The sequence below is a fragment of the Thrips palmi genome, unplaced genomic scaffold (assembly GCF_012932325.1).
Source record: "Thrips palmi isolate BJ-2018 unplaced genomic scaffold, TpBJ-2018v1 HiC_scaffold_2, whole genome shotgun sequence".
In the NCBI taxonomy this organism is placed as follows: domain Eukaryota; kingdom Metazoa; phylum Arthropoda; class Insecta; order Thysanoptera; family Thripidae; genus Thrips; species Thrips palmi.
In genome coordinates, this window is record NW_023144629.1 from 7,361,988 (window position 1) to 7,384,393 (window position 22,406).

The window sequence follows — 22,406 nt, forward strand, 5'->3', positions numbered from 1 at the left end:
GAGCACGCCCAGCGAGACCAGCAGACCGTCAGTCCGCGACGCGGCGACCCCGCCAGCAAGTTCGAGGCGTCCGAGGGAAGTTCAAGCCGGCCAACCTGTTGTGGGGGGCGGGGCCAGGCGGGCCAGAGAAACCTCAACTCCAACTTTTGGCTCTGCGTCCTCTCCAACTCGCTGCTGGTTTACACTCGTTCGCGTTGAAACCAGCCGGCGTTCGCGTCGCAGCCACGGATACACGTTCAGACCCGCGCGACGGCACGCCCCGCTTCGAAGTTCCCGCACCGCGCGGCGGCGGCAGGCGGCGGTCCGCGGCGCCCTCGAGGGAAACTTCCCGGCGCGCGCGGCAGCCGTGCCTGGCGGTGGTGGGGGGTGGTGGGGGGGGCGGGGCGGCGCGCCGTGGACTCGGCTTCGGCTTCGGCTCCGCGAGGTTGGCAGCCCGTCATCACAACCAGACCGACCGTCATGGCCGCTGTGTGATTGTTTGTGTTCAGTTCGCTGGTGGAAGAAGGCGACACAGGGTCGCCCGCGGAGCAACGAATGTGATAACTCCAAGAAACAATGATCTCCTCCATAGTTTCGCGACTTGTGATGTGAGTAGTTCGCCTCGGCAGGGCCGCGCTGCGCCGCGGTGCCGTTGGACATGGCGGCAGTGGCGCGGGGCTCGCGCCGTCGCCGTCCCCTTTGTTGTGTCCGTCCTCCGTCTCGCTCGCTCTTTGTCCCGTCCTGGTCTCTTGGGACACCGACGAGGTGCTTGTCGACATGCTCCACGACGACCAGCGAGTCGGGGTGTGAAGCTCGCGGGCCAGGTAGCCGTGCCAACGCTGGGGCGCTTGGAATAAGTCGGTCCGTGTCTCCCTTGCACAGGGACTCGGGGTGTCGGTTCGGACCGCGGCTGTACACTTCTGCACTATAAATAGAAGTTGCAGAAACGGGATAGAGAAGGGAACAAAGAACGCTTTGGTAATGCGAGCGAGCGGGGCTCTCCGCTTAGCGTTTGTCTGAGCGCTGACACGGTGATGCCTGTGGGCCTGACAGTTTGTTTCGTTGGGTGAGGTTAAGTTACGGATGACAGTGTCATAGGTTTCCAACTTGGCAGTTTCATGTTTTTTTCTCATTTCTACCAGCAGTACTGTTCACAGTTCCTGAATATCAGGCGTGATTGTTAAACAATTCCAAATGGGAAATGTCGAACGGTGAAAAATTTCCCTGGGTGTCTTTTGTGACGATAAGTGTCGACTGTCTCTTACGCAGTGATTGTGATTGTGACAGCCAGCTCCATGCCCTGGTTACTACACTGTGATGGGACCGCCCGTGCAGTGCAGGCACGACAGGACTCTCGCTTGAGTGACATTGGCCTGCTTCCTGTTATTTCCTGCTACCGGTGTGCCGGTGGATCCCTCCCTCCCCGCCCCCGCCTTTCCATACCGTTCCAGTTAGATGGCTGGCCGCTCTGCGCCTCCGGAGCCCCGCGAACGCCATCACCGTCCACTCCGTGACCGGCCTGCTCTATTTCCACGGCGCACAGTGGGCCAGAAGCCGGCGGAGGCGGCCAAAACTCTAGACACGTTTTGAGCTCCAGAGTCGCTAAATGGGACTCGAACCGAACGTGTGACCCCACCAATGGATTGCTCTCCGAACGAGGAATCCATTGGTGGGGTCACACGTTCGGTTCGAGTCCCATTTAGCGACTCTGGAGCTCAAAACGCGTCTAGAGTTTTGGCCGCCTCCACCGTCTTCTGGCCCACTGTGCGGCGACTGCTTTTTATTTTGCCGTCTTTTTCCCCCGGCTGTCGCCCGGCTTCCCTGCTTCGCGCCGCTTGGCGCTGCTTGGCGCGCGAGGTGCGGGGGCTAGGCCGCTGGCCGAACGCCTGCACGCCTGCACTTTCTCGCGCGGCTGTACTATCGGAAGCAGATTGGTCGTATCGAGGCGTCCCGTCCCGTCCGTGTCGTTGACTTGGACTTGGCGCGGTGCTGCGGACTCATTCCGAGAGTCGTTCTCGTCGCTCTGTCTCTCTCGGACCTGTAAGGAACGCCCCATGAGTGCGAGAGAGACAGCGACGAAAACGACTGCGTGGCGCGGTCGCCTCCGTGATGTAGACTAGATCGTCCTCCAACAAGTTCGAGCTGTCTCTCTCGCACCGGCGGGGCGTCCCGAAGGCGTGCGAGAGAGACAACCGCTGTTCGGAGGCGCTCTGCAGTCGCCGCGGTGGCGGTGCTGGCGGCCGCGCTCCTTGTAGTGGAACAGGAACTGCGCGGTGTCGCCCTGGATGATGGCGGCGGTGGTGGCGTTGTAGAAATTCGGCTGGGAAGTCGTTTGGGGTCGGTGGCGGCCCTGAGTTCTGCCTAACTGTCGGGGCCGTGTAGTAAGTCTGGCGCACTGCATGCAGGCTGTACCTTGCAGTAGCCTTGCTAGCCTTGCTGTAGCCTTGCTGTAGCCTGCAGGCCTTGGGTGGGGGTGGAACGCGCGAGGTTTGATCGTTCTCCCAGTGCCTGGGCGTGCCTGGCGGTGCCGCGGGGGTGAGTGCGGCGAGATTGTGAAATGGAAAGGGGGGCAGGGGGTGCCCCGTCGGGGTGCCCCATCGGGGTGCGCCAGCCCAGCCCCCTTCCCCCGTTCGCCTGATGTGCCGCACTCGCGGCCCGAATTAGGCCGTTAGCGGCCCCTTCGCGAACTCTGTCTCTCTCGCACTCGCGGGCCCTTGCGTCGCGGTGCGAGAGAGACGGCGGCCTCCGGGTCCTCCGGGCCGTTGAACGCGTTCGGCGCGTGCGGCCCAAGGTTTCTAATTGGCTCGTGCACTTCCGGGCCGGCTCGGCCATTGGCTGGCCATTGGCTGGGCATCCTCGCCGTGCTCGACGCCCACTGCACTGTGCCTCTCTGGCTCTGGCCGCGACCGGGCCGTGGCCAGTCGAGCGGAAACGACTCCTGTTCCGTCAAATCGTTTTCCCGCCCATTTTCCGGTCGTGTTTTGCTCGGAAAATGCTTCCATTAGTCACCGCTCTTAGGACGGCGACGTTGCCGCGGTCCGGCCCGTGGGCCATGGGCCCCGTGGACGCCGTGGACCAGCAGCCTGATGCCGAGAGTCGGTTCCGTCGCTCTGTCTCTCTCGCACCTACACGCGACGCCCTGTGAGTGGAAGGGAGACACAGCGCCGAAAACGACTCTCGGAATCAGTCTGCAGCTCAGCTGATGCGAGGAGGGGAGGGGAGGGGGGCAGCCAATGTCAACGCCATATAAGTACGCGGCGAGCGAGGCACTGGAGAGCGACGCGGCCGCGGGGAGCAACGGAAGAGTTCCGCAGTGTCAAGGCACAGCGAGGCAGGATGCGTGTCTGGCCCGTTTTATTGCCGACGCCGGGGACGTGGGTTCGAATCCCCGCCCCGCTCCCCGTTTTCGTCTCGGAATCTAAACAGCGAATGGCGGATTCGGTTCCGGAAATGCAGTGTGCCGCGCGCCGCTGCCTGCTGACTGACTCCGAGAGTCGTCGCTGTCTCTCTCGCACTCATGGGGTGTCGCGTGCGGGTGCGAGAGAGACAGAGCGACGAAAGCGACTTTCAGAATCAGTCTGCAGTGCCGCGGCGCTGATGAGCGCTGATGGCTGGAATGGCGTTTGCACCGTAATGGCCAATTGCTGTTATTTGGTCCCGTCCAGCTCACCGATCGCGCTGTCTCTCTCGCACTCGCGGGCCTTGCCGCCGGTCCGCGAGAGAGACAGTCCGGAATCAGTCCGCGCAGCGCGGCCGTGGGGCCGTGGGTGGGCCGGGCCGGCCCTTGTACTGTACACTGTATACGCGGCGTCCTGCATGGCCGAGCGGCCGCCGAGCGATGCCGAAGAGACTTCTCTCTCTCTCGCACGCCTATGGGACGCTCCAGGAGTGCGAGAGAGACAGAGCGACGGGCCTGCTGTCTCCGGCAGCGCGGGGAAGTCCACGGTGCCCGAAGGCCCGAAGGCTTGACGGCCTGGAGGAAGGTGAGGAGGAGGCACCTTGAAAAATGGGTTGGAATGGCTGGAGTTGGCGTTCGTTCGTGTCTTTGGGCGTGCCACGGTGTGCCGGGCCGGGCCGGGCTGAGCCGCACAGTGGGCCAGAAGACCGGTGGAGGCGGCCAAAACTCAAGACGCGTTTTGAGCTCCAGAGTCGCTAAATGGGACTCGAACCGAACGTGTGACCCCACCAATGGATTGCTCTCCGAACGAGGAATCCATTGGTGGGGTCACACGTGCGGTTGGAGTCCTGTTCAGTGACTCTGCAGCTTGAAACGCGTCTAGAGTTTTGTCCGCCTCCACCGGTCTTCTGGCCCACTGGTGGCCGGGCGCGGTTCGGCCTTTGCCGTCGCCGTGAGGCGTTGCGTGCTGCAGGCTGGGTCGCGCTTCCGTCCGTCTCTCTCGCACTGCCGCGCCACGCCCCGCGAGTGCGAGAGAGACGGAGTGCTGCGTCACGCGCCTCGTCACGCGTCGCGCAATCGATGTCATGTCGCCATTTGAATTTGCCGCCCCGACGCGCGCGGCGTGTTATGCGGCGGACGGCGTAACAATCGCTCAGGTGTGGCACACTGTGCCCGTCTGCCGCGCGGAGACCGATTCCGAGAGTCGTTTTCGTCGCGCTGCCGCGTGCCCTAAGGGCGCGACAGAGACAGCGCGACGAAACAGTGTGCTGGTCGTGGTGGTGCCCACTGCCGGCCAGCCTCTGGGACGGCCGACTGGACAGCGCTCTTCGCCCTGGTCTGGTGTAGGTGACCAGGTTCAATTCATAAATTTCTACTCTTACGAAAATGCAAATTGTTCTGTTCCTGTAATTTTTGATGTGTTGTTTATTTTTTTCACTTTTTTTATGGGTTTGGCCTGGTTTGAGGAGCAGGCAGGAACTGCCGCTACACATGCACTTTTGCTGCAGGCCAAACGTTTAGCGGGGGGGCGGCAGTGCAGGCTCTGGTGCGAGTCTGGCTTTGGCGCCCCGCCAGCATCCCCCCCCCCCTCCCGGGGGTTCTGTTCAGAAGAGGATACAACAGCTGCAGCCGTCCCCCTTCACTCCCCCTTTCACCCTCACCCCTCCCCCTCCCTCACCCCTTCCCCCTCCCCCCTCCCCCTCCCCCTCCCCTCCCCTCCCCACCCCTCCTCTCACCTTTCCCTTTCTTGCCAACCCGAAGGGCTCGGCTCGAGATGTGAACTCGCGCAGATGGAAGGGCGGAGCATCCACGCCACTGCAAGGCACTGCTCACACCTCGCCTTGTTCTGCTTTGTCATTCAAACAGCTTTTGCGCGTACAGCGCGGCCGATTCCTTGGCAAGGCCGCCAGAGTTTTGGACGATACACCCGAAATACTGCGCCGAACTCTCGATCGCCGGCTGGGCGCGCGCTGCCGTTTGATTTCGCAGTGTGCGGTTTGTTGAATCTCGAATCCAGGTGTGCCTACTCACTCGGCGCTGCTGCGAACCGCCTCCCGCAGTGTGTGTTTCGCGCAGGGTGACGCAATGCCAGTTTAAATTATTTTCGGACACTGCCTCGCGAAGCCTTGTGGTGGCAGTGTGGTGGAACTGCGGCCCTCTATCCTCGTGCACGCCGCGCGGGAATCGGTGTGTGTGTGTGTGCACTGGAAGGCACGGATGACGCGAGCGAGGTGCGTAGCCACGTCCGGAGGATGTCGCCAGAGAGGCTGAGTGGAGTGTCTAGTGCTCCCCGCCCCGCCCCGCCCCGCCCCGCCCCGCCGACGCGAGGCGAGGCAGGCCGAGTCGCGAACTGGGCTGTGTGGGTGAACCTGAACCGCCCGGCCGCGCCGCTCGGTTTCGCCGGACGTGACGGCAGGACGGGGCTTTGCTTTTCGCATTCGCAAGTCGATGGGAGAGTTTGGAGCCTCGCCTCGCCTCGCCGCCAGAGCGCGCGCCGCCCGGTCGGCCCGGCCCGGTCGGTGGCCGATGAGAAAATGACCGAACCGTTGAACCCCTCCCCTCGGCCCGCATTTGCATACGCCGCGGCCCGTGTACGGACTCACGCACACACTCGCACCCCGAAAGGCCCGAAAGGCGAGCGGACGCACAGGCAGTGCACGGTGCGGCACGGTGGGTTGCAGCGCACAGTGGGCCAGAAGACCGCTGGAGGCGGCCAAAACTCTAGACGCGTTTTGAGCTCCAGAGTCGCTCAATGGGGCTCTAACCGACCGTGTGACCCCACCAATGGATTGCTTTCCGAACGAGGAATCCATTGGTGGGGTGACACGTTCGTTTTCTGTCCCATTTAGCGACTCTGGAGCTCAAAACGCGTCCGGGATTTTGGCCGCCTCCACCGGTCTTCTGGCCCACTGTGCAGCGGGCGCAGCGGGCCGCAGGATGAACTCTGCTGGTCGCTCATAGGCCGTCGCGCGAGAGACATCGACAGCTTGCTGCGGCAGGCCGTGGCGGTCGCTGCGCCCTACAGTGTGGCGGTACCGTGAGGGCTCGTCGCTAAATTCGGCCTCCTGGTTCTCGTTTTCTTTCTTGCCCTCGCCGCAAACCCTGGCGCCGCCACCGCCGCCCCGATAGGATGGCGTGTCAGTAGAGAACGCCGCCGCGCCGTCGCCGTCCAGGGCGTGAGCGTGGCCGGGGCATCGGTGATCACGACGGCGACGCGGCGCACCTCCAAGATGCCCCTGTCCACGCTCCGCACTCACCGCCTCCTCCACTCGTGTTGCAGATTGGTGTTCGGCACGCTGTACCCGGCCTACGCCTCCTACAAAGCCGTGCGCACGAAGGACGTGCGTGAGTATGTGAGTATCTCCCGTTCAAATAGTACCCATTCTTTGTTGTTGTTTGTTTACTTGGCGGCGGTCTCGGGGGGCGGACGCGCGCGCAGTTGCATCGCGCGGACAGGAAAGGGGGTGGGGGCCCCACTGGGGGTGCCAATTTGTATGCAGGTGCAACAGAAGCCGCGGCCGGCTAGGCGAAAGGTGCCCCGCGCCCCCCGCGGCCCCCGCGCCCCGTTCCCGTTTCGTGCGCGACGCGTCTGCCTTCCGCGTGTGCGTGCATGCGCCAGAGAGCGCTACGCGTCTCGGCAGGCCTTTCGTCCGTCTCCCTCGCACTCGCGCGGCGTCCCCGAGGGGCCCGGGGGGCCCAAGGGGTGCGAGAGAGACGGGGCGACGGACGCTCTGTTCGGAATGAGCCGGCCGGCCGTGCGTGTGCTCTATGCGTGCGGTGCACGCGGCACGCGGCGCGGCGCTGGCGGCCCGCCAAGTGGAGTCGGGCTGGCTCGGGCCGGGGCGGGGCGGGGCGACTGAACTCTCGAGGGAATGACAGCCTCGCGCCCCGACTGCCTTAAGTCGGGGGAATTTTCCAACTTTCCGCCGAACGGGGAAGGCCTGTGCTCATCCCTGTTCGCGCAAGCACGTGAAAAAAGAAAGCTCGCCTACAGTGTGTGTGTGTGTGTTCGGTTGCAGGTGAAATGGATGATGTACTGGATCGTGTTCGCACTCTTCACGTGCGCCGAGACCTTCACAGACGTCCTGCTCAGCTTCTGGTGAGGCTCTCAACGTTTGACAGACGCCGGCGTCGGCGGTGTGGTTTTTGTTGTGACTGAAGTGTAAGTGATGTGCTCTTGTTGGCAGGTTCCCGTTTTACTATGAGATGAAGATCATCGTCGTCCTCTGGCTGTTGTCTCCGGCCACAAGAGGCTCCAGCATTTTGTATCGCAAGTTCGTTCACCCTACGCTGAAGAAGAAGGAGCAGGTATGGCGGCCAGCAGCCTATGTTGTGTTGCTGAGTTCATTGAGCTCAATTGTTTTGTGTTTACTAACTCTCTTTCTTGATTTTCTCAGGAAATTGATGAAGCTATAAACCACGCTAAGGCCCAGGGGTACAGAACAATTTTGCAACTGGGCGCCAGAGGTGTCGACTATGCAAGATATGTGATCATGCAGACAGCCATCAAGGTCAGTCCATGCTTATCTGTTCTCTTTGTTTAGCCCCTCAAATTTCCTGCCAAGCATGAGTGCAGAAAATTGGCATGTGGTTTCGCTTTGAGCCACATGCTTTGTGTCTGAATGGTGAGAGAACTAACTGAAAAACCCCTAATATCTTCTATGTTCTTAAATTGTTCACCTTTGTTGTTTCACTCATTATTTGAATTCAAAAAATGCATATTAATTGTTCGCATTGATGCTTTGTTGAACTCGCACCAATTTGGCTCAACAATTAGAACACCTTCATGGGCATGCACCCAATCATGTTGAGCACCTCACTCATGCACATCTCTTGTCCCTAACACTTACGTTTGGCACCTAACTTGAATGAGCTTTGTTTTTTTTTTCTTTTGCTTTTGCTATCTAAAGGGCCTGCAAAACACTGCACAGCTGGGGCCATCCAACCAAACGTGGTCAGCTGTAGACGGACCAGCACCTGCTATGAGGAGTGAACCTGCTCCCCAGTTCACAAATGGATACTTAGAACCAGAGGATTTGGAGCATCTTGATGCGTTCCAATACTCTGACGATGAAGACTTCGTGCCACCAATCCCAGCTGCGAAGGAGGAAATCGAAGAGCCAGAGGCAGAACCTGTAGAGGAAAAGCGCCCTAAGCGTAGAAGTGCAAGAAGTAGGAAGCAGAAGCAGGTGGTGCAGTATGTTGAAGAAGATTTCGATTATGATGATTAGAATTTCTCACTCTTGGTGTTTCAAAAATTTCAGTTTCATATTGTCACTGTAAATGATGAAATTTCTAGCATATCAAGGAAAATGAGGTGGTAGTTTCTTTGAACTACTGTAATATTATATTCCCTCGTAAATTTGCATTGTTACTTGTAATTCAGATTTTTAAATGCTACCAGGCATCAAATATAGTTCTTTTAAATCATCCATTTGTTCAGTTGTCTAGTCCATTATAGACTGTAGAAGGCACATTGTCTGATCTTGGTTGGTTCTCTGATGTCTGTTTTGTGTTGCCTCTGTAATCCTTTCATGTCTCAAGTATAACAACTTTTTCTGTGTAAGAACCATATAGACTGTTTATTTTTTTTAAATAAAAATATGATTTGTTTTATACTATTAAGTAAGAAATTTCATGGCTAAGCAAGGAATCTCACAATAATTTTCTGTTCATAGCTGCCCCTGTGAAAGCTTTAAATAAGACTAATAATGCATTTGTAATGACTGAGTATTCATAAGACGTACTATATGTATTTTAGGATTTTTAGGTGTTTTTTACTTATTTGTATTATTGTCAGGGTCCATGTTACTTGTACGAATGCAACATTACTATTGATGGCACCTAAAATGTTGCCAGTGCCTTTTATAAAATTGAAATAATACAGTGTACCTTTCAAAGAGGGCATGTTGTATTTGCAGATATAATCTGCCATGTTACTTAAGTAAATAAAATGCCTTATTTTTCCCCTTTTACAAAAACTTGTTGATGTCTTTGACTTCTGTTAAACCCCATTTAATTTCTAATGTTGGTTTATGTAAACAACCCCTGTTTGAAGCATGGCAGTTGCACATAAAAAACGCACTCCACCCCCTGCATGTTACTACCAATGCCTTTCAATTTCTCAAACTCATAATATTGTTCATTTCTTATTTCCATTAAATTTTTCAGTACATATGTCTTATAATACCTTGTTTCTATGCCTGGCCAGGGAGGAGGTGGATTAATGAACCAACTCAGGAAGAGCTATAGTCTATCAGATTTGACTGATCAACATGATGGGCCAAAATACAGAGCCATTGGCCTGGGTAGTCTTCAAGAGGAGCATGATATAGTGGATCATCACGGAGGTAAGACCTTACAAATAACAGCTTACTCTTAGTTATGGGCATGCCTGGTCAGACAGCTCTGAGTTACTGAAGATGTGTTTTTGTTGGTTCTGCAGATCCACAATACATGCGTAGATCATACATGCATCCTGCTCACCGGTCAGGTTCTGTACCTAGTCCTATGGAAATGTATTTCTCTGAGGTCGATTTAGATTTGAGGAAAAGAAGTAGAGAGGAGAGGCAGGCTGCCATTGGGTGCGTGAAAAACATTTTTGTCGTATTTTTATTTGATTGTAAAATTGCAACCATGGAACACTGCCTACAGTGTAGGAAGAAATGAATTAATTTTATTTGTATGATTTTCCAGCCTTCCCCTATCTTTGGAAGATGTGAGCTCTGGCTACTCCAGCGCTGACCATTTATTCAGCAGTTCTCAAGGAAATTCCCCCACAAGTGACCATACTGTAGAGGACATTTTATTGCGCTCCTCATCTATTGGTTCAACACACACAAAATCCAGAAAGCCTTTATACGGTGGTATGTCTTCCAATAAAAGCTCTGAGGTAAGTTCTTTATGATAATGTCCACAGTAATTGTTCTTAAAAAAAAAATAATAATAATAATCCTGTAAGCTGGAGGTTTGTTCTGGTACTCCTATTATCCTTCAAGGTCAAAGCTAATTTTTAAGAGTAGTATTTTCATCAAACCATTGTGTTTAAATTTTTAGAATGTCTTTTATTGAATATATTCCTGGTTGATGATCTGTAAATGAGTTCTAGGACCCTGTCTGTTTCTCTTTGAAGGGTATTGGATCCTTGGTGGGGACAGACGAATTAGATTTTTCATTGGACGCCTCTGGGTCTCCCTCTCCTCCTGCCTCTCTGCTGTCTCAGTCTATGCTATCAGAGCTCAGAAACTTACTGTCATCAAGAAAAGGGGACATTAACCGACTTCTGACATCTCAGACTCCGAGTGGAAACTTTGCATATGCCAAGATTTCTGATAGTATTGTGACAAAGCTGACCCCTTTAAGACAGCCACTTAATGAAAATATCAAGCGTAAGAAATTGGTCCCCTTTGAAAGAAAACCTTCACCTCTGTCCTTTCTTCCCACGACACCACAGAGCTCTGGTAGATCAGACATACCAAGTACTGCCAATGTGGCGACTGATGACGTGCAAGACTCAAAGGAACCATCAGGTCGAGCTGGACGTTATAGAAAATTACGAGCCCCTGGTCCTCCTAGCAAACATACAAGTGATTCAGAAAGTATGTCAGATGCAGAGCATGGTACAGTCTTGAGAGCTCGCATGTCTCTTGTGTCCTCCAAGAAAATGAGTGGAAGTGTTAATATTTTGGTTGAAAGTAATGCAGGAAAATCTGCTGTAGAGCATGGCACTAAACCAACCTCCATTGTGCTTATTAGGAGAAAAGCTGGTTTAGGCAATCTCCTCGCTCCCTCTTCTCTCTTGAGAAAAAGAGTCGCTAAATATAACCATTCCCTATCAATGCCAAATTTGAATACTACCTCACAATTCTTTAGGCCTCATGCCTCACCTAACTGCAGCTAACTCTAATACTTGACAGTAACAAAGAAAAAGTATATTAAGATTGCAGTTGTTTTACCCTCATTATAGCAGGAATAATACTGCTTTCTCTATTAGCTATCTTACTTGTTTTGAGTGGTGTGTGTTTGTTTGTGTGCAAAATTTGAGGGTTTTTTAATAACTATTAAAAGCCCTTGACCCCACAAATTATTTTTCACTAATTTCTTGGATGAAATGTACTTCAGTGTTTTCGAATCCAGTGGTTTTAGCACTGCTGTCCTTATCCACAACCTATCTCCATACCTTAGTTTCCTTATCTTGACTACAAGTTATGAAGTATTAAGAGTGTTTTCAACAGACTCAGACACAATTTATCTGACACTTTTTGATAAATTAACAGATGCCGGGTTATGTGACTCTACCACGTCTCCGGAGGACTCCAAGAAAACGAATAACTCAGTGAAGCCTGCAAGTGTGTTACCAGAGGACTCCAAGATGTGATTTGATTATTTGACTTTATGACCACAGCAAAAGATGAAACATTCTTTGGAAGGTTGTATCCTTTCAATATTTGCATTTGGTATAGCTTGTGGGCAATTCATACGGTAAATTCTTTATCTATCAGTTTTAAAACAACTTGCAAGAAAATAAGTAATTGCTCCTTTTCTTTTTGCAAAAGTTGAAAAGGGGTAAATTTTATCTTTTTTATTTTCACATGTAGGTTTAGGTATTTACATGAAATGTAAATATTCATTCTCTCTTTGAAGTATAGATAAGTTATACTTCAGATGATGAGAAGAGACGAGATATTGTTTATCTACCACAGTGAAGTTTAAAATTCATCATTTAGGATTTTAAAAATGATATAGTTTCTAAGCATTGTCCCTGAAGGACATTTCATTTCCAATTGTGCTTGTTATTGATGTTGACTGTTTAATGTCTATTTTGCTCTGTCTAGTCAGCCTTGTGTTATTAACCATCTTAAAGCTTAGATTTAACGTTTGGCATACTTAGCCCATGTGTATGAGTTCTCTTTTAAGCACTGTAGTTGAGTTTTGTGCCGTTGGTATTTACTAATGCAACAATCATCAACATTGCCCCTCTTATTTGTATTTTCATCCAGAAGGCAATCATTAAGCTTTTTTTGGTGTCTATTCATGCTGTACTGTAGTCATCATGGTGTGTTTTGTCATCCAGATGCTATAGTAGACTGTGTGTGTTCTAGAAATAAGTGACTGTGATATAAAATGTTTCAGGCTTCTCAGAGCTAAATCATTAGCCTCAGTATCCTGTTAAAAATATTGTGCTCTATGTGAGCACGAGCCTATTCCATTAAGACTTAACTAATCCATCTTTTGTCATACTGGGAGGTGGATTTTTTATTTTGTTGAAATGAACCTGTTATTTGCTGATTTGGCGCTCGAAAAAACTTTAGTCTTGAATTGTACATATTGTTCAAGTATATTATATATAATTTGCACATCCACCATTGTTTTCCCGAAATAATTTAAGAGTTATGTAAATGTGTTGAGAAATAAATGAATACTGAAAATAGTTCTACTTAGTTCTATTGTATTTACAGTCATTGGTACCACACTGAACAGCTGATAATGCTATGAAGTCAAAACAATACAATATTATAAAACAGTAGGAAACAAGAAAGCAGGATGGAAAACTTAATTTAATATCAATAAGTTGCACAACAAGGAAAACGAATAAAGAAGCAAGATGTGATTGTTAAACAATATGAATAAAAAAACAAAACATGATTCAAATTTGGAAGTGAATGCTTTCATGTTCAAAAGAGAAAGATATAATTTACTACAGGAGAGGAAGTATAAGGCACTTCCTCAGTCCTTAAGCAATAACCTGCTTAAAGCCTGATTTCTAAAGTTCTTATATGGGGTGAAGTTGACGTTTGAATTCAAGATGGCGATCTCTTGATGTCCATAAGCAGTATGCTGCAGCAATACCCAAGCCAACAGCTCCTCCAGTTGCACATTTCCTTAAGCCGGCTGAATAAAACAAATAACAAACAATAAAAAACTGCCCTCATCCAAAGAGGTCTTGAAGAGTGTTAATTACTTTCATTATATTATGATCAGAATACTCACAGGTAGATTTATAAACCATTCCAGTGAGAGTAGCTGCGGCTAACGTGTTCAGTTCATCTTCAGCATTGCGAAAATATGACAAAACTACACCAAAGCCACTGTACATCAAAGCTATAATTCCTAATGTGTTGGCTGATGCAGCTCCTTTCTTCATAGTGTGGTTAATTAACCTGTAATTTCAAGAAAAAATAATTTTCAAGCAATCGTTATTAAAACACATTATTAAACATGTCCTTTAAAGACTGAGTCTTGCACTTACTGTGTTACTCTGAGGCGGCCCTTCTGACCAGCTAAAGTTGTGAGTCTAAGGCCATTATATAAACCTCCCATGCCTCCGACACCAGCTCCGACCATACACGAAGCTCCGATCTGGGAGAAGGCATGTTCAAACCGCCCTCTTTGCCTTGCTGCTCCTTCAGGGAATATGAACTCTGGTTGAGTGGGAGGCAGATACACTGGATCGAAATTTAGGTAGGGTGACAAGTGTCTCAAGTTGCCTTGAACATTGACTGAAAAACAAAAGCAAAAGAGACAAGGATGAATAAAACACAATAATGAAAGTTGAAAATAGCAAAATATCAAATGGTATGGGAAAAACACCGGACAAAAATTATTCACAAGGAACTAGGATCCTACAGTAGTTCAGAAAAAGATAAGAGAAAGCACTGTCACAATTTGCAGGGTGAAAATGAATAGCAATCAAAGCAAAACACACACGGAATTTAGGAGGTTAAGACAGCATCAAATGGTATATCTTTTGAAGAAAGGAGGACGAGACAGGACCCAAGCGTCAGTTCGAAATTAAGTACGCAACTAAAGCATGACAGGCTTACATCAAAATCACAATTCTATCAAGATATCAACAGTTTCGTCACTTTTGCAAGGGTCGGAATTCGTCTGGAGCCGAACTGCTCCATCAGATCACCACTTTACCGAGGCTTGTCTCCCTTACCTGGAATGTTAACATCACTGTTTGAATAGGACTTGGACCCGTCGTCATCCATGTTAAATGAATTTCACTAGCAGAAGGGCTGTTTTATTTTGGGTACTGGAGAAATATCCCGAAAGATGATCTTCGTTTCAAGGCTACTCTACGTTGGGCGAAAGGGGATCAAAGAGCGCATGTGCAGACTGCGCGACTTAGCGGAGATGGTACCGGAAGTGGATTATGTCTGTTGAGAAGAGAAAAAATTGTCACCTGGCTCTTGTGATAGACAGAATACGAAATGCTGTAGGAAATAAGGTACGTTTGCTAATTTATTACATAAAAAATAAAAAGATACGCTAAGAATCCGTGGGTCTTAGTACATCCGGTCCTTTCTCTCCGAAATCGAAGAATGGAAAAGAGCAAGGCGGTGCCTTTGAGTTTCGGAGGGAAAATACGACGGGCGGCGTGTGTTCGTTTGACGGCGTGTGACACGACGCAGCTGGACTTGGACACATAAAGATCTGAATGTGATTCGTCGAGAAGAGGATAGGAACTCCTCCCAGTGTTTTGCTGCGATACTTGAAACCAGGAGAGGAAACAGGTGATGTCAACACTCAGTCCAGGCACGCAGGAGGTCGCGGTCTAAGATGCTTGTGCTCACCCACTCGGGCTAGAGGCGGCCGAGGCGGCAAGGAAGGTAGCCATCTTGCCACTGAAGTGCGGGGCGTGCCGGTCTCACGTGCTTGCCTTGCTGCTCAGCGCATTCCAAAAAGCTTATTCCCAACGGAGACAGGTCCCCAATCATTCTCCTGCTTTTAAACCACGTTTTTGATTCAAGTGTATTTTTGCCATGAGGCTCAACAGATTACACTGAAAAATGAGGGGGGGGGGAGGGTTCGCCGATGTTACAGCAACCAGTCGTTGGCTCGCAATGTTTTTCGTTTGCGGCTTGGAGGAACCAATCACCATACGTCAATCACTCGTTTCAAACTGCCGTGAATTGCAGGTGACGACAGTGACGACACGGCGCGATGAGTGGCGGGCAGAACTCGGGCGCGGCGTCCAGCAGGGACTCCGACCCTCCCCCCGCCATCCTGTGCGAGATGAGCGTGCCCGGCCTGGACTCGCTGTACGCCTTCACGGCCTCCATCGACCGCAGCGACCTGAGGGACCCGTCGGCGCGCTCGGACTTCCATTGGCAGACCTTCAAGTGCAGGTCAGTGGCAGCGAGTGAGTGGTTTGGGTGTGGAACACGGGGGTCTTTGAACGGCGTTTGCTCAGGCTGGCGATCTTCACGCTGCCCGTGTTGGTGTGCCCCGTGAGGCTGCCGGGCGGCCCGCTGCGCGACCTCACCGTCATCTGCCGCCGCCAGGACCTGGACGAGGACCTCCAGGACGGCGTCCAGGACGGCCGCGGGGAGGCGGGCGGCATGTCGCCGCTGCGCGCCAAGCTGGCCTCCCTCCAGCTGGCCCTGAGCAGGCTGCGGCCCGCGTCCAGCGCCGAGTACGCCGCCTGCCTGGAGTACACGCTGGCCGCGCGGATGGCCCCGCTGTGGAACCCCGTGGCCGAGTCCCTGGTGCGCGGCAAGGACTTCCTGAGCAGCGGCAAGCTGACGGACGCCGTGCGCCTGCGGGTCAACGTCCACGGTGAGTGCGGCCAGGGCCTTGGGCAGGGCAGGGCAGGAGTGAAACGAAAACTCCCTCAATCGTCATTTGCGGACGTCCCACCCCCACCCCACCGGCGGCACAGTGCGCGCGCTGCCCATGAGAAGCACGGCCGCACAGTGGGCCAGAAGACCGGTGGAGGCGGCCAAAGTCCCGGCCCGGACGCGTTTTAAGCTCCAGAGTAACTAAATGGGACTCGAACGTGTGACCCCACCAATGGATTGCTCTCCGAACGGGGATTCCATTGGTGGGGTCACACGCTCGGTTCGAGTTCAGTTCAGCGACTCTGGAGCTCAAAACGCGTCTGGAGTTTTGGCCGCCTGCGCCAGCCTTCTGGCCCACTGTGGGCCGGCTACTGAGACACGGCCGAGAAGCGACTCGGCTTCCTGCCTGCAGTAATTTGGCGCGAAATGAACGGGAAGGGAGTAACGCTGCCCCTTTCTGGCCCTAGCGGTGGCCCAGCAGACTGATTCCGAGAGTCGTTTTCGTCGCTCTGTCTCTCTCGCACCTGTTCGGGACGCCCCATGAGTGCGAGAGAGACAGAGCGACGAAAACGACTCTCGGAATCAGTCTGCCGGTGGTGGGCGGCAACTTGATTGGAACGAAAGGTGATTGGTGGGCGGGCGCGGGTGATGGTAACCAATTTTCACCGCGGACGGGCAGTGAGAGAGAGGGAAGGGGAGGGGGGAGTAATTGTGGCCGGGCCGGCAGCCCACGGCAGCCCAGCATCGCGCGATGGAAAGTAATGTCCCGCCGGCTAATGGGCTAATGAATGGCCTACGTGCGCACGTCGTGCGGCCACACTGTAGGGACAGTGTCCGGGACGGGGTTCGGTCCTCGACGCTGTGCTCGACGCTGTGCTCGGGGCACAGACTGGCCTATTGGCGCTGGTCAAGGCGCTGGTCGCTGCGCGCCTTACGGTTGCGGGGGAGACGCGTAGAACATGGTCTCATTGATTTTTGCCGTTTCGGTTTCACGTTCGAATGACTATGGATGCTATGCAGCCCGCTGTCGGTTTGGTTCGCAGAGTTCCTTTCTTTTTTTCCTTTCCGGTGTACTGACCCAGTCTGCGTGATGTGTTCGCAGGTGAAGGGGGCACGGCGTGGATCAGCATTTATCCGAGCCGCATGCGGATAGCGCCCCTGGCCATGGGCGATATGGACGTGAGCGTCCCCGTCCTGGCGCGCTTCCAGGACAGCCCTCTTGGCGAGGTCCCGGCCACTTGCATCGGCAATCCATGGGTCAACGTCTTGCCCAGGTCCGAATCGACCCCCTTGTTTTTCCTTCCAACAAAAACAAGGGCGCTGTGTTTGCATGCGCGTCACTGGTTTTTGTTGTTGTTTTGTTCCAGCCTCAAGAGGGGGATGGTCACTTCCATTACCAAGACCATTCCGCCGGAGTGCCCGTTCCAGCGGTACAAGGACTTCCGGAGGCACTGGAAGAACATGGTTAGTGGGCGCCGGGCGCGCTGGGCAGCACTAGGCAGTCGGCGCGACGGAAGGCCGCGGGCCGAGCCCCGGGCAGCAGGCAACCCGCCAAGCAGTGGTGCCGTGCGTGACGTGCGTCACATGTCCTTGTCCGCCGGCCCTGGCCAGCCCTGGCTGGCCCCTCAGGGCCTCGGCCGGCCCAGGGGCAGCAGCGCGAAGATGAGAAACTTTCGGCCGTTGTTTTAGATCTTCCTCAGAGAAGGTCAAGACGTAGGGGTGCATTTTGGTTTCAAAGTTCTCAGTTTTGCAGCAGTTCTTGTGTAGGGTGCCCAAGGCTCAGTAGGCAGTCTCAGCCTTAGAAGCGAGGTTACAGTGTTGTGGCGCTGCTTGCAGTACGGGTACCGCCTGCCGGACGACGACGGCGGCCTCCCCTACGTGTCCGTGTACTTCGAGCGGCTGGGCAAGGCCATGTGCTACCCCTGGCTGTGCCTGACGCCGCAGCCGCCCGTCTCGCTGCGCGCCCGCGACCCGCCGGCCGTGGCGGCCGCCTTCCTCGCCGACGTGGCCTCCAGGATGCCGACGGTGTGCGGCGTCGCGGCGCCCATCGAGCTGGACGGCGGCCTGGTGGAGCCCGTGGCGCAGCTCTGCGCCGTGCGGGGCCTCCGCCTGCGGGGCGAGCCGGGCCTCGACGGTGACCCCGGCGCCACGCAGCCCAACCTGCAGCCCTATCAGCACCAGCCCCGGGGCAGCGGCCCCGCCCCATCGCCGAGCCGGGACGGCCAGGACGACGCCGCACTCACCTGCCCGCTCAGCATGGCCACGCAGAGAAACGTGAGTGTTCCAAGGGCGCCTCAGGGAGCAGCCATAAATTAGCCGCTTTTTTGGCCGGGGCTCTTTCCGCGAGGTGGATAACCTTACCGGTACAGTGCATAATAATTGAAGCGAGAGCACCTCCCCATCCCTCTCTCCTCTTTCGGGCGCACGGTTTGTGCCCCCGTGCGTTTGCTCCCGCACATTTTTAATGCACGGCAGATTCCTTCCTCGCCTTTTTCTTCTTTTTTTGTGAGGATGGCGCTGCCTATTCAAGAAGCCCTTTTTTCTGTGCTCTTTACCCCGCGGCCCGTCTCTGAAGCTTTGAAGTGCGCCCCGCTGAAGTGCGCGTCGCCGTGCCGTCTGGAATTGCGGCCCTTATCAAATCACCGTTTGATTCGCCCTTGTTTTGCGTTGTGTGTTGTGTAGGGGACGCGCCCGTACGTGGAGTGGAACTTCTCGAGGGCGCCCGCCGCACCGCCAGCGCCGACAGCGCAGCGCCGGCGGCCTCCACCGGAAGACGACGACGAAGACAAGGAGAACAGACCGCCAGAGGTAAGACCGGCGTCTTGAGTGTTTGGATTCGGATGCTGCAGCCGGGCTGTCTTCTTCTTCTCTTGACTGAAAACCATCTCCTGTCACTATCCATTGAGATGGATAAGCTACTTGTAGGTGCCGGTTTTTGGTTTCTTTCGTAAAGCCACCTCGTCACCCTCCCGCCGTTTGAAAACTATGCTACTTGGCGCCCGGGCGCTCCGCCGCGGTGGTTCGCGCCGCCGCCGCCGGATGGCGACACTGTGTGACCAGAAGCCGAGGGCGCCGAGGGCGCCGAGGGCGTGGGGACCACTACACTGTGGGGACAGGCAGGGCAGGCCAGGGCTGGGGTAGGTGGCCTAAGCCCGGACTCCAGCCTCCGCCTGGTGGGCCGGGCCGGCCGGGCTGGGGGTTCCCTGTCCCGTCCATCAGGTGCCACTTCCACGTGGTGTTTGCCGAGGGGTAGGATCAAGGGTAGGATTGTGTGGGTCGTCGTCCGTCGGACACTTCGACGTGTCTCCTTGGTGAGCCGCCCGTCAGCGCCGTACTCCAGACGCCCATGTCTCGTGTGTCTTGTCGCAATTTCGCCTACTTACAGTGCAGGCGGAACGCACTGAAAATCGCCTGCCTGCCCCAAGGCGCGAGCCAAGGCGCAAGCCAAGGCGTCTCTGAGGGCGGAAGGGCCGTAACTCCCTCCGCTGCGCCACTGGCGGGGGGCGCGACGACTTACTCCAACTCGGTGTCCGCGGCATTGTCGAGAAGAAAGGCCCCTCATGAGCGGCGCGCCGAGTCCTTCGGCCTGAATGACCCCCTTCTTGTCGTTCCGCAGGACTACCAGCCGCAGCCCCCGCCGCCCCTGCAGCGGCCCGTGTTCCGGTCCCGGCCCCCCGTCGCCGCCGCGCCGCGCCTCCCCGCGCCCGGCGGCATGACGTGGTTCCGGCCCACGTCCAGCAGCTCCCCCGAGCGGCCCCCGAGCGCCGGCCGAGCCGAAGGCCGAGCCCCCAGCGTCACCAGGTCACCGGCCAGGTCTACAGCCACTAGCTGCAGGTGAGTCTCACTGTCTCTCTCGCACCCTTTCCCAAAGCGATTTATTCAAGCGAACAAAATGAAGCGAGCCGAGGAATGTGTTGACTGTCTCGCTCTCTCTCGCAGCCGCACATCGGAGCGAAGCTGCTCCCCGGGCCCGGACCACGGCGCGCCGCCCGCCACCGTCCCCACACCACCAGCGGGCCAAGGCGCTCAGCGCGGCGAGGCCAGTGGAGTGTCCAGTGCGGTCGGCATCGTGCCCACATTCCGGGTGCCCGCCCACAAGCCCATCTTCCTGTCCAAGTTCAAGCCGACGCCCACGCCGGCCGCCAAGGCCAAGCCGAGGCCCGCCGGGGACGCGGGGACGTCCGTCGCCAAGGCGGCGAGGGCCGGCAAGGCGTCCGGAGAGTCGGCCAGCGCGTCGGCCAGCGCGTCGGCCAGCGCGTCGGCCAGCGCGAACGCCGCCCGGAAGGCCTCGGCGGTCAAGAGGCCGTCATCGGAACCGCTGCCCATCCCGGAGCTGCGGACGGCCGACGCGTGCAGGCGGGCCAGCATCCCCATGCTGCTGGCCTGGCTGCGGAGCCAGGGCGTGCCGTGCCGCGCCAAGGACAAGAAGGGCGACTTGGTGGACAAGGCCGTGGCCAAGGTGACCCAGATGGCGGGGCAGCACGCGGCCCGCTAGACCCAGCGACCCGCTAGAGCGACAGACGTCGCCCCGGGCGAGGCGGGGTTGATGTCGCACGCCCCCATGACCCCCGAGGCTGCAGGGCCAGGCCTGCTGCCTGCCTGCCCCCTGCCAGGCCTGCCAGGGCTGCCAGGGCCCGAAGCAATTCAAGGAGGGTGCGTTTATTCAGCACTGCGAGCCTGGGAACCGTCCACCACATGGAGGGAATCGGACTGAAAAAATAAGGACATTGGTGAAGATCGTTTCAATCAGATTTATTTTTAAACAGCAAAAAAAAAAAAAAACGTACGAAAAAAGATACTAGTCAATCAGCAGAATAGACAAAGAAGGGGGAAGCGTTGCTGACTGCACGGAAGAGTGAGAACCTTGTGCAGTTTGATTTTGTTGTTTTTTATTGTCCCAAGTCTAGAAGGTTTTGTTTTTGTTATGGTAACTTCTACATGTTGTTTACAGTTTGAATTTTAGAACTGATTAATTTTAGCAGACATAAATTGTTATTTCTTAAAAAGTAGACCATATATGGCATTTGTTTTATAGTGTGCGTTTTAGTACTGGTTGATTTTAAGGGACATCTTGATTGTTATTTGTTAAAAAGTATTTGTTTTGTTAGTTTTTTGTTTCTGTTATGACATTCATTGGTTCATACCAGCGATTTCAGTTCTAGAATGAGTTGTATGAGATCAAATGACATGCCTCGTTTTCTCCTGAGGTATCTTATCAGCTATTCTTATCCAATAAACTATCAATAAAATTAAATCCAAGCCTAAAGTTTAAAAAAACCTGTAGTAAATGAAATAATACTGCAAAGAGATTATGTAAAATGTGACCACTATATAACCTTCAGTTAAAATCAAAAAATGGAGTGTATCAAAGTAATATGAAATGTTTTATCTTTAGTTATCAATAAAAGAGTATCAAAGAAGCTTCTTGTGTTTGAATGTAAACCTTACCAAAAAACGTAAAACCAAAAAAGTATCAAAATAAAATAGCGTACAGACATTTCAAAACCAAGGTAGAAAAAGCTATCACGATTCACAGCCTTTCAATGTAGGCCAGCCACACTGCAGTGGTGGTGGACACAGCCATGCAGAAGGAGAAATGGCGATTGTTTCCACTCGCGGCCCGGGTATTGGTAACTTTTTTTTTTCGTTTCTGTCTTTTGCCATTGCGATGCGATACCACACTCGCCAGGGGAGGCAGGCCGTGCCACAGGATTTGGTCCGAATCGTTCGGATCCGCCCCACCACGCCACGCCACACCAGGGTCGATTGTTTTGAACAACTTAGCCGGAAAGGACATGTTCACCAGTTGAGTCCGAGGGACAGGGACCAGCCGGCTGCCACCAGGGGAGGAGGGGGAGGGGGGGGGGACCGGGTGGAACAGGCCCGCTCATTTGACTACGCCGCTCCCTCCCCACTCGAGGCCGAGTGCAGAAAGAGAAAAAGAGAGAGGCCGAACCCACCCCCACTAAATCCGCTAATTTTGCTTCCCCTCGTTTTTGCTGTTTACCGGAAGACGCGGAGTAATGCCGCGATATTGGAGCCGCAGTGGTCGCGACCCCGACCGGCCCGACCCATCCGTTTCCGGGTTTGATTACACTCGCCCCCCCCCCCTCTCTCTCTCTCTCTTGGCCCGACGAGCGAAAAGGGTCCATTGTTTCCAAATCATCATCACCACTGCAGCCGCCACTATCCCACTTTGCCTTTTGTGCTCTCTCTCTCTCTCTCTTCTCTCTCTCTCTCTCTCTCTCTCTCTCTCTCTCTCCTCTCTCTCCTCTCTCTCCCTCTCTCTCCCTCTTGTCTCGCCGTGAATGGACACAGCGGAACACGGACTAGCGGCGAGGACGGACGGCCGAATGAAATGAAAACTCGGCAAAACGCGCCGCGCCGCGACGCCGCCTAATCAAATAACGCCGCAAGACGGAGAGAGAGAGAGAGAGAGAGAGAGAGAGAGAGAGAGAGAGAGA

At 54.1% G+C, this 22,406-nt stretch overlaps 3 protein-coding genes across 9 annotated transcripts; 2 read left to right on the forward strand and 1 right to left on the reverse strand.

The window, feature by feature from the left end:
• The first annotated feature begins 397 nt into the window (after positions 1-397).
• On the forward strand, positions 398-12,812 carry LOC117646951 (receptor expression-enhancing protein 1-like). 7 transcript variants are annotated; one of them, XM_034388345.1, is made up of 10 exons: positions 707-840; positions 6,657-6,729; positions 7,396-7,475; positions 7,564-7,684; positions 7,774-7,887; positions 9,588-9,726; positions 9,822-9,960; positions 10,073-10,268; positions 10,509-10,974; positions 11,653-12,812. In XM_034388345.1, exons 3-10 carry the CDS (start codon positions 7,405-7,407, stop codon positions 11,751-11,753), a joined length of 1,347 nt encoding a protein of 448 aa, XP_034244236.1. In that variant the 5' UTR covers positions 707-840; positions 6,657-6,729; positions 7,396-7,404; the 3' UTR covers positions 11,754-12,812. The 7 variants fall into 7 exon arrangements, with proteins under 7 accessions (XP_034244235.1, XP_034244237.1, XP_034244234.1 ...); XM_034388349.1 differs by having other exon boundaries at positions 716-840; positions 10,509-10,764; XM_034388344.1 differs by lacking the exon at positions 707-840 and adding an exon at positions 398-587 and having other exon boundaries at positions 10,509-12,812.
• Positions 12,813-12,915: 103 nt separating this feature from the next.
• LOC117646952 (mitochondrial import inner membrane translocase subunit Tim23) lies at positions 12,916-14,505 on the reverse strand. The gene is made up of 4 exons (XM_034388351.1): positions 14,319-14,505; positions 13,626-13,875; positions 13,367-13,536; positions 12,916-13,267 (listed from the first exon to the last, which is right to left on the reverse strand). The coding sequence occupies exons 1-4, from the start codon at positions 14,368-14,370 to the stop codon at positions 13,149-13,151; spliced, it is 591 nt and encodes a 196-aa protein (XP_034244242.1). The 5' UTR covers positions 14,371-14,505; the 3' UTR covers positions 12,916-13,148.
• Positions 14,506-14,614: 109 nt separating this feature from the next.
• LOC117647459 lies at positions 14,615-20,724 on the forward strand. The gene is made up of 9 exons (XM_034389203.1): positions 14,615-14,895; positions 15,301-15,510; positions 15,576-15,940; positions 17,045-17,216; positions 17,310-17,406; positions 17,779-18,216; positions 18,625-18,750; positions 19,559-19,776; positions 20,185-20,724. The coding sequence occupies exons 2-9, from the start codon at positions 15,326-15,328 to the stop codon at positions 20,435-20,437; spliced, it is 1,854 nt and encodes a 617-aa protein (XP_034245094.1). The 5' UTR covers positions 14,615-14,895; positions 15,301-15,325; the 3' UTR covers positions 20,438-20,724.
• The last annotated feature ends 1,682 nt before the right edge of the window (positions 20,725-22,406 follow it).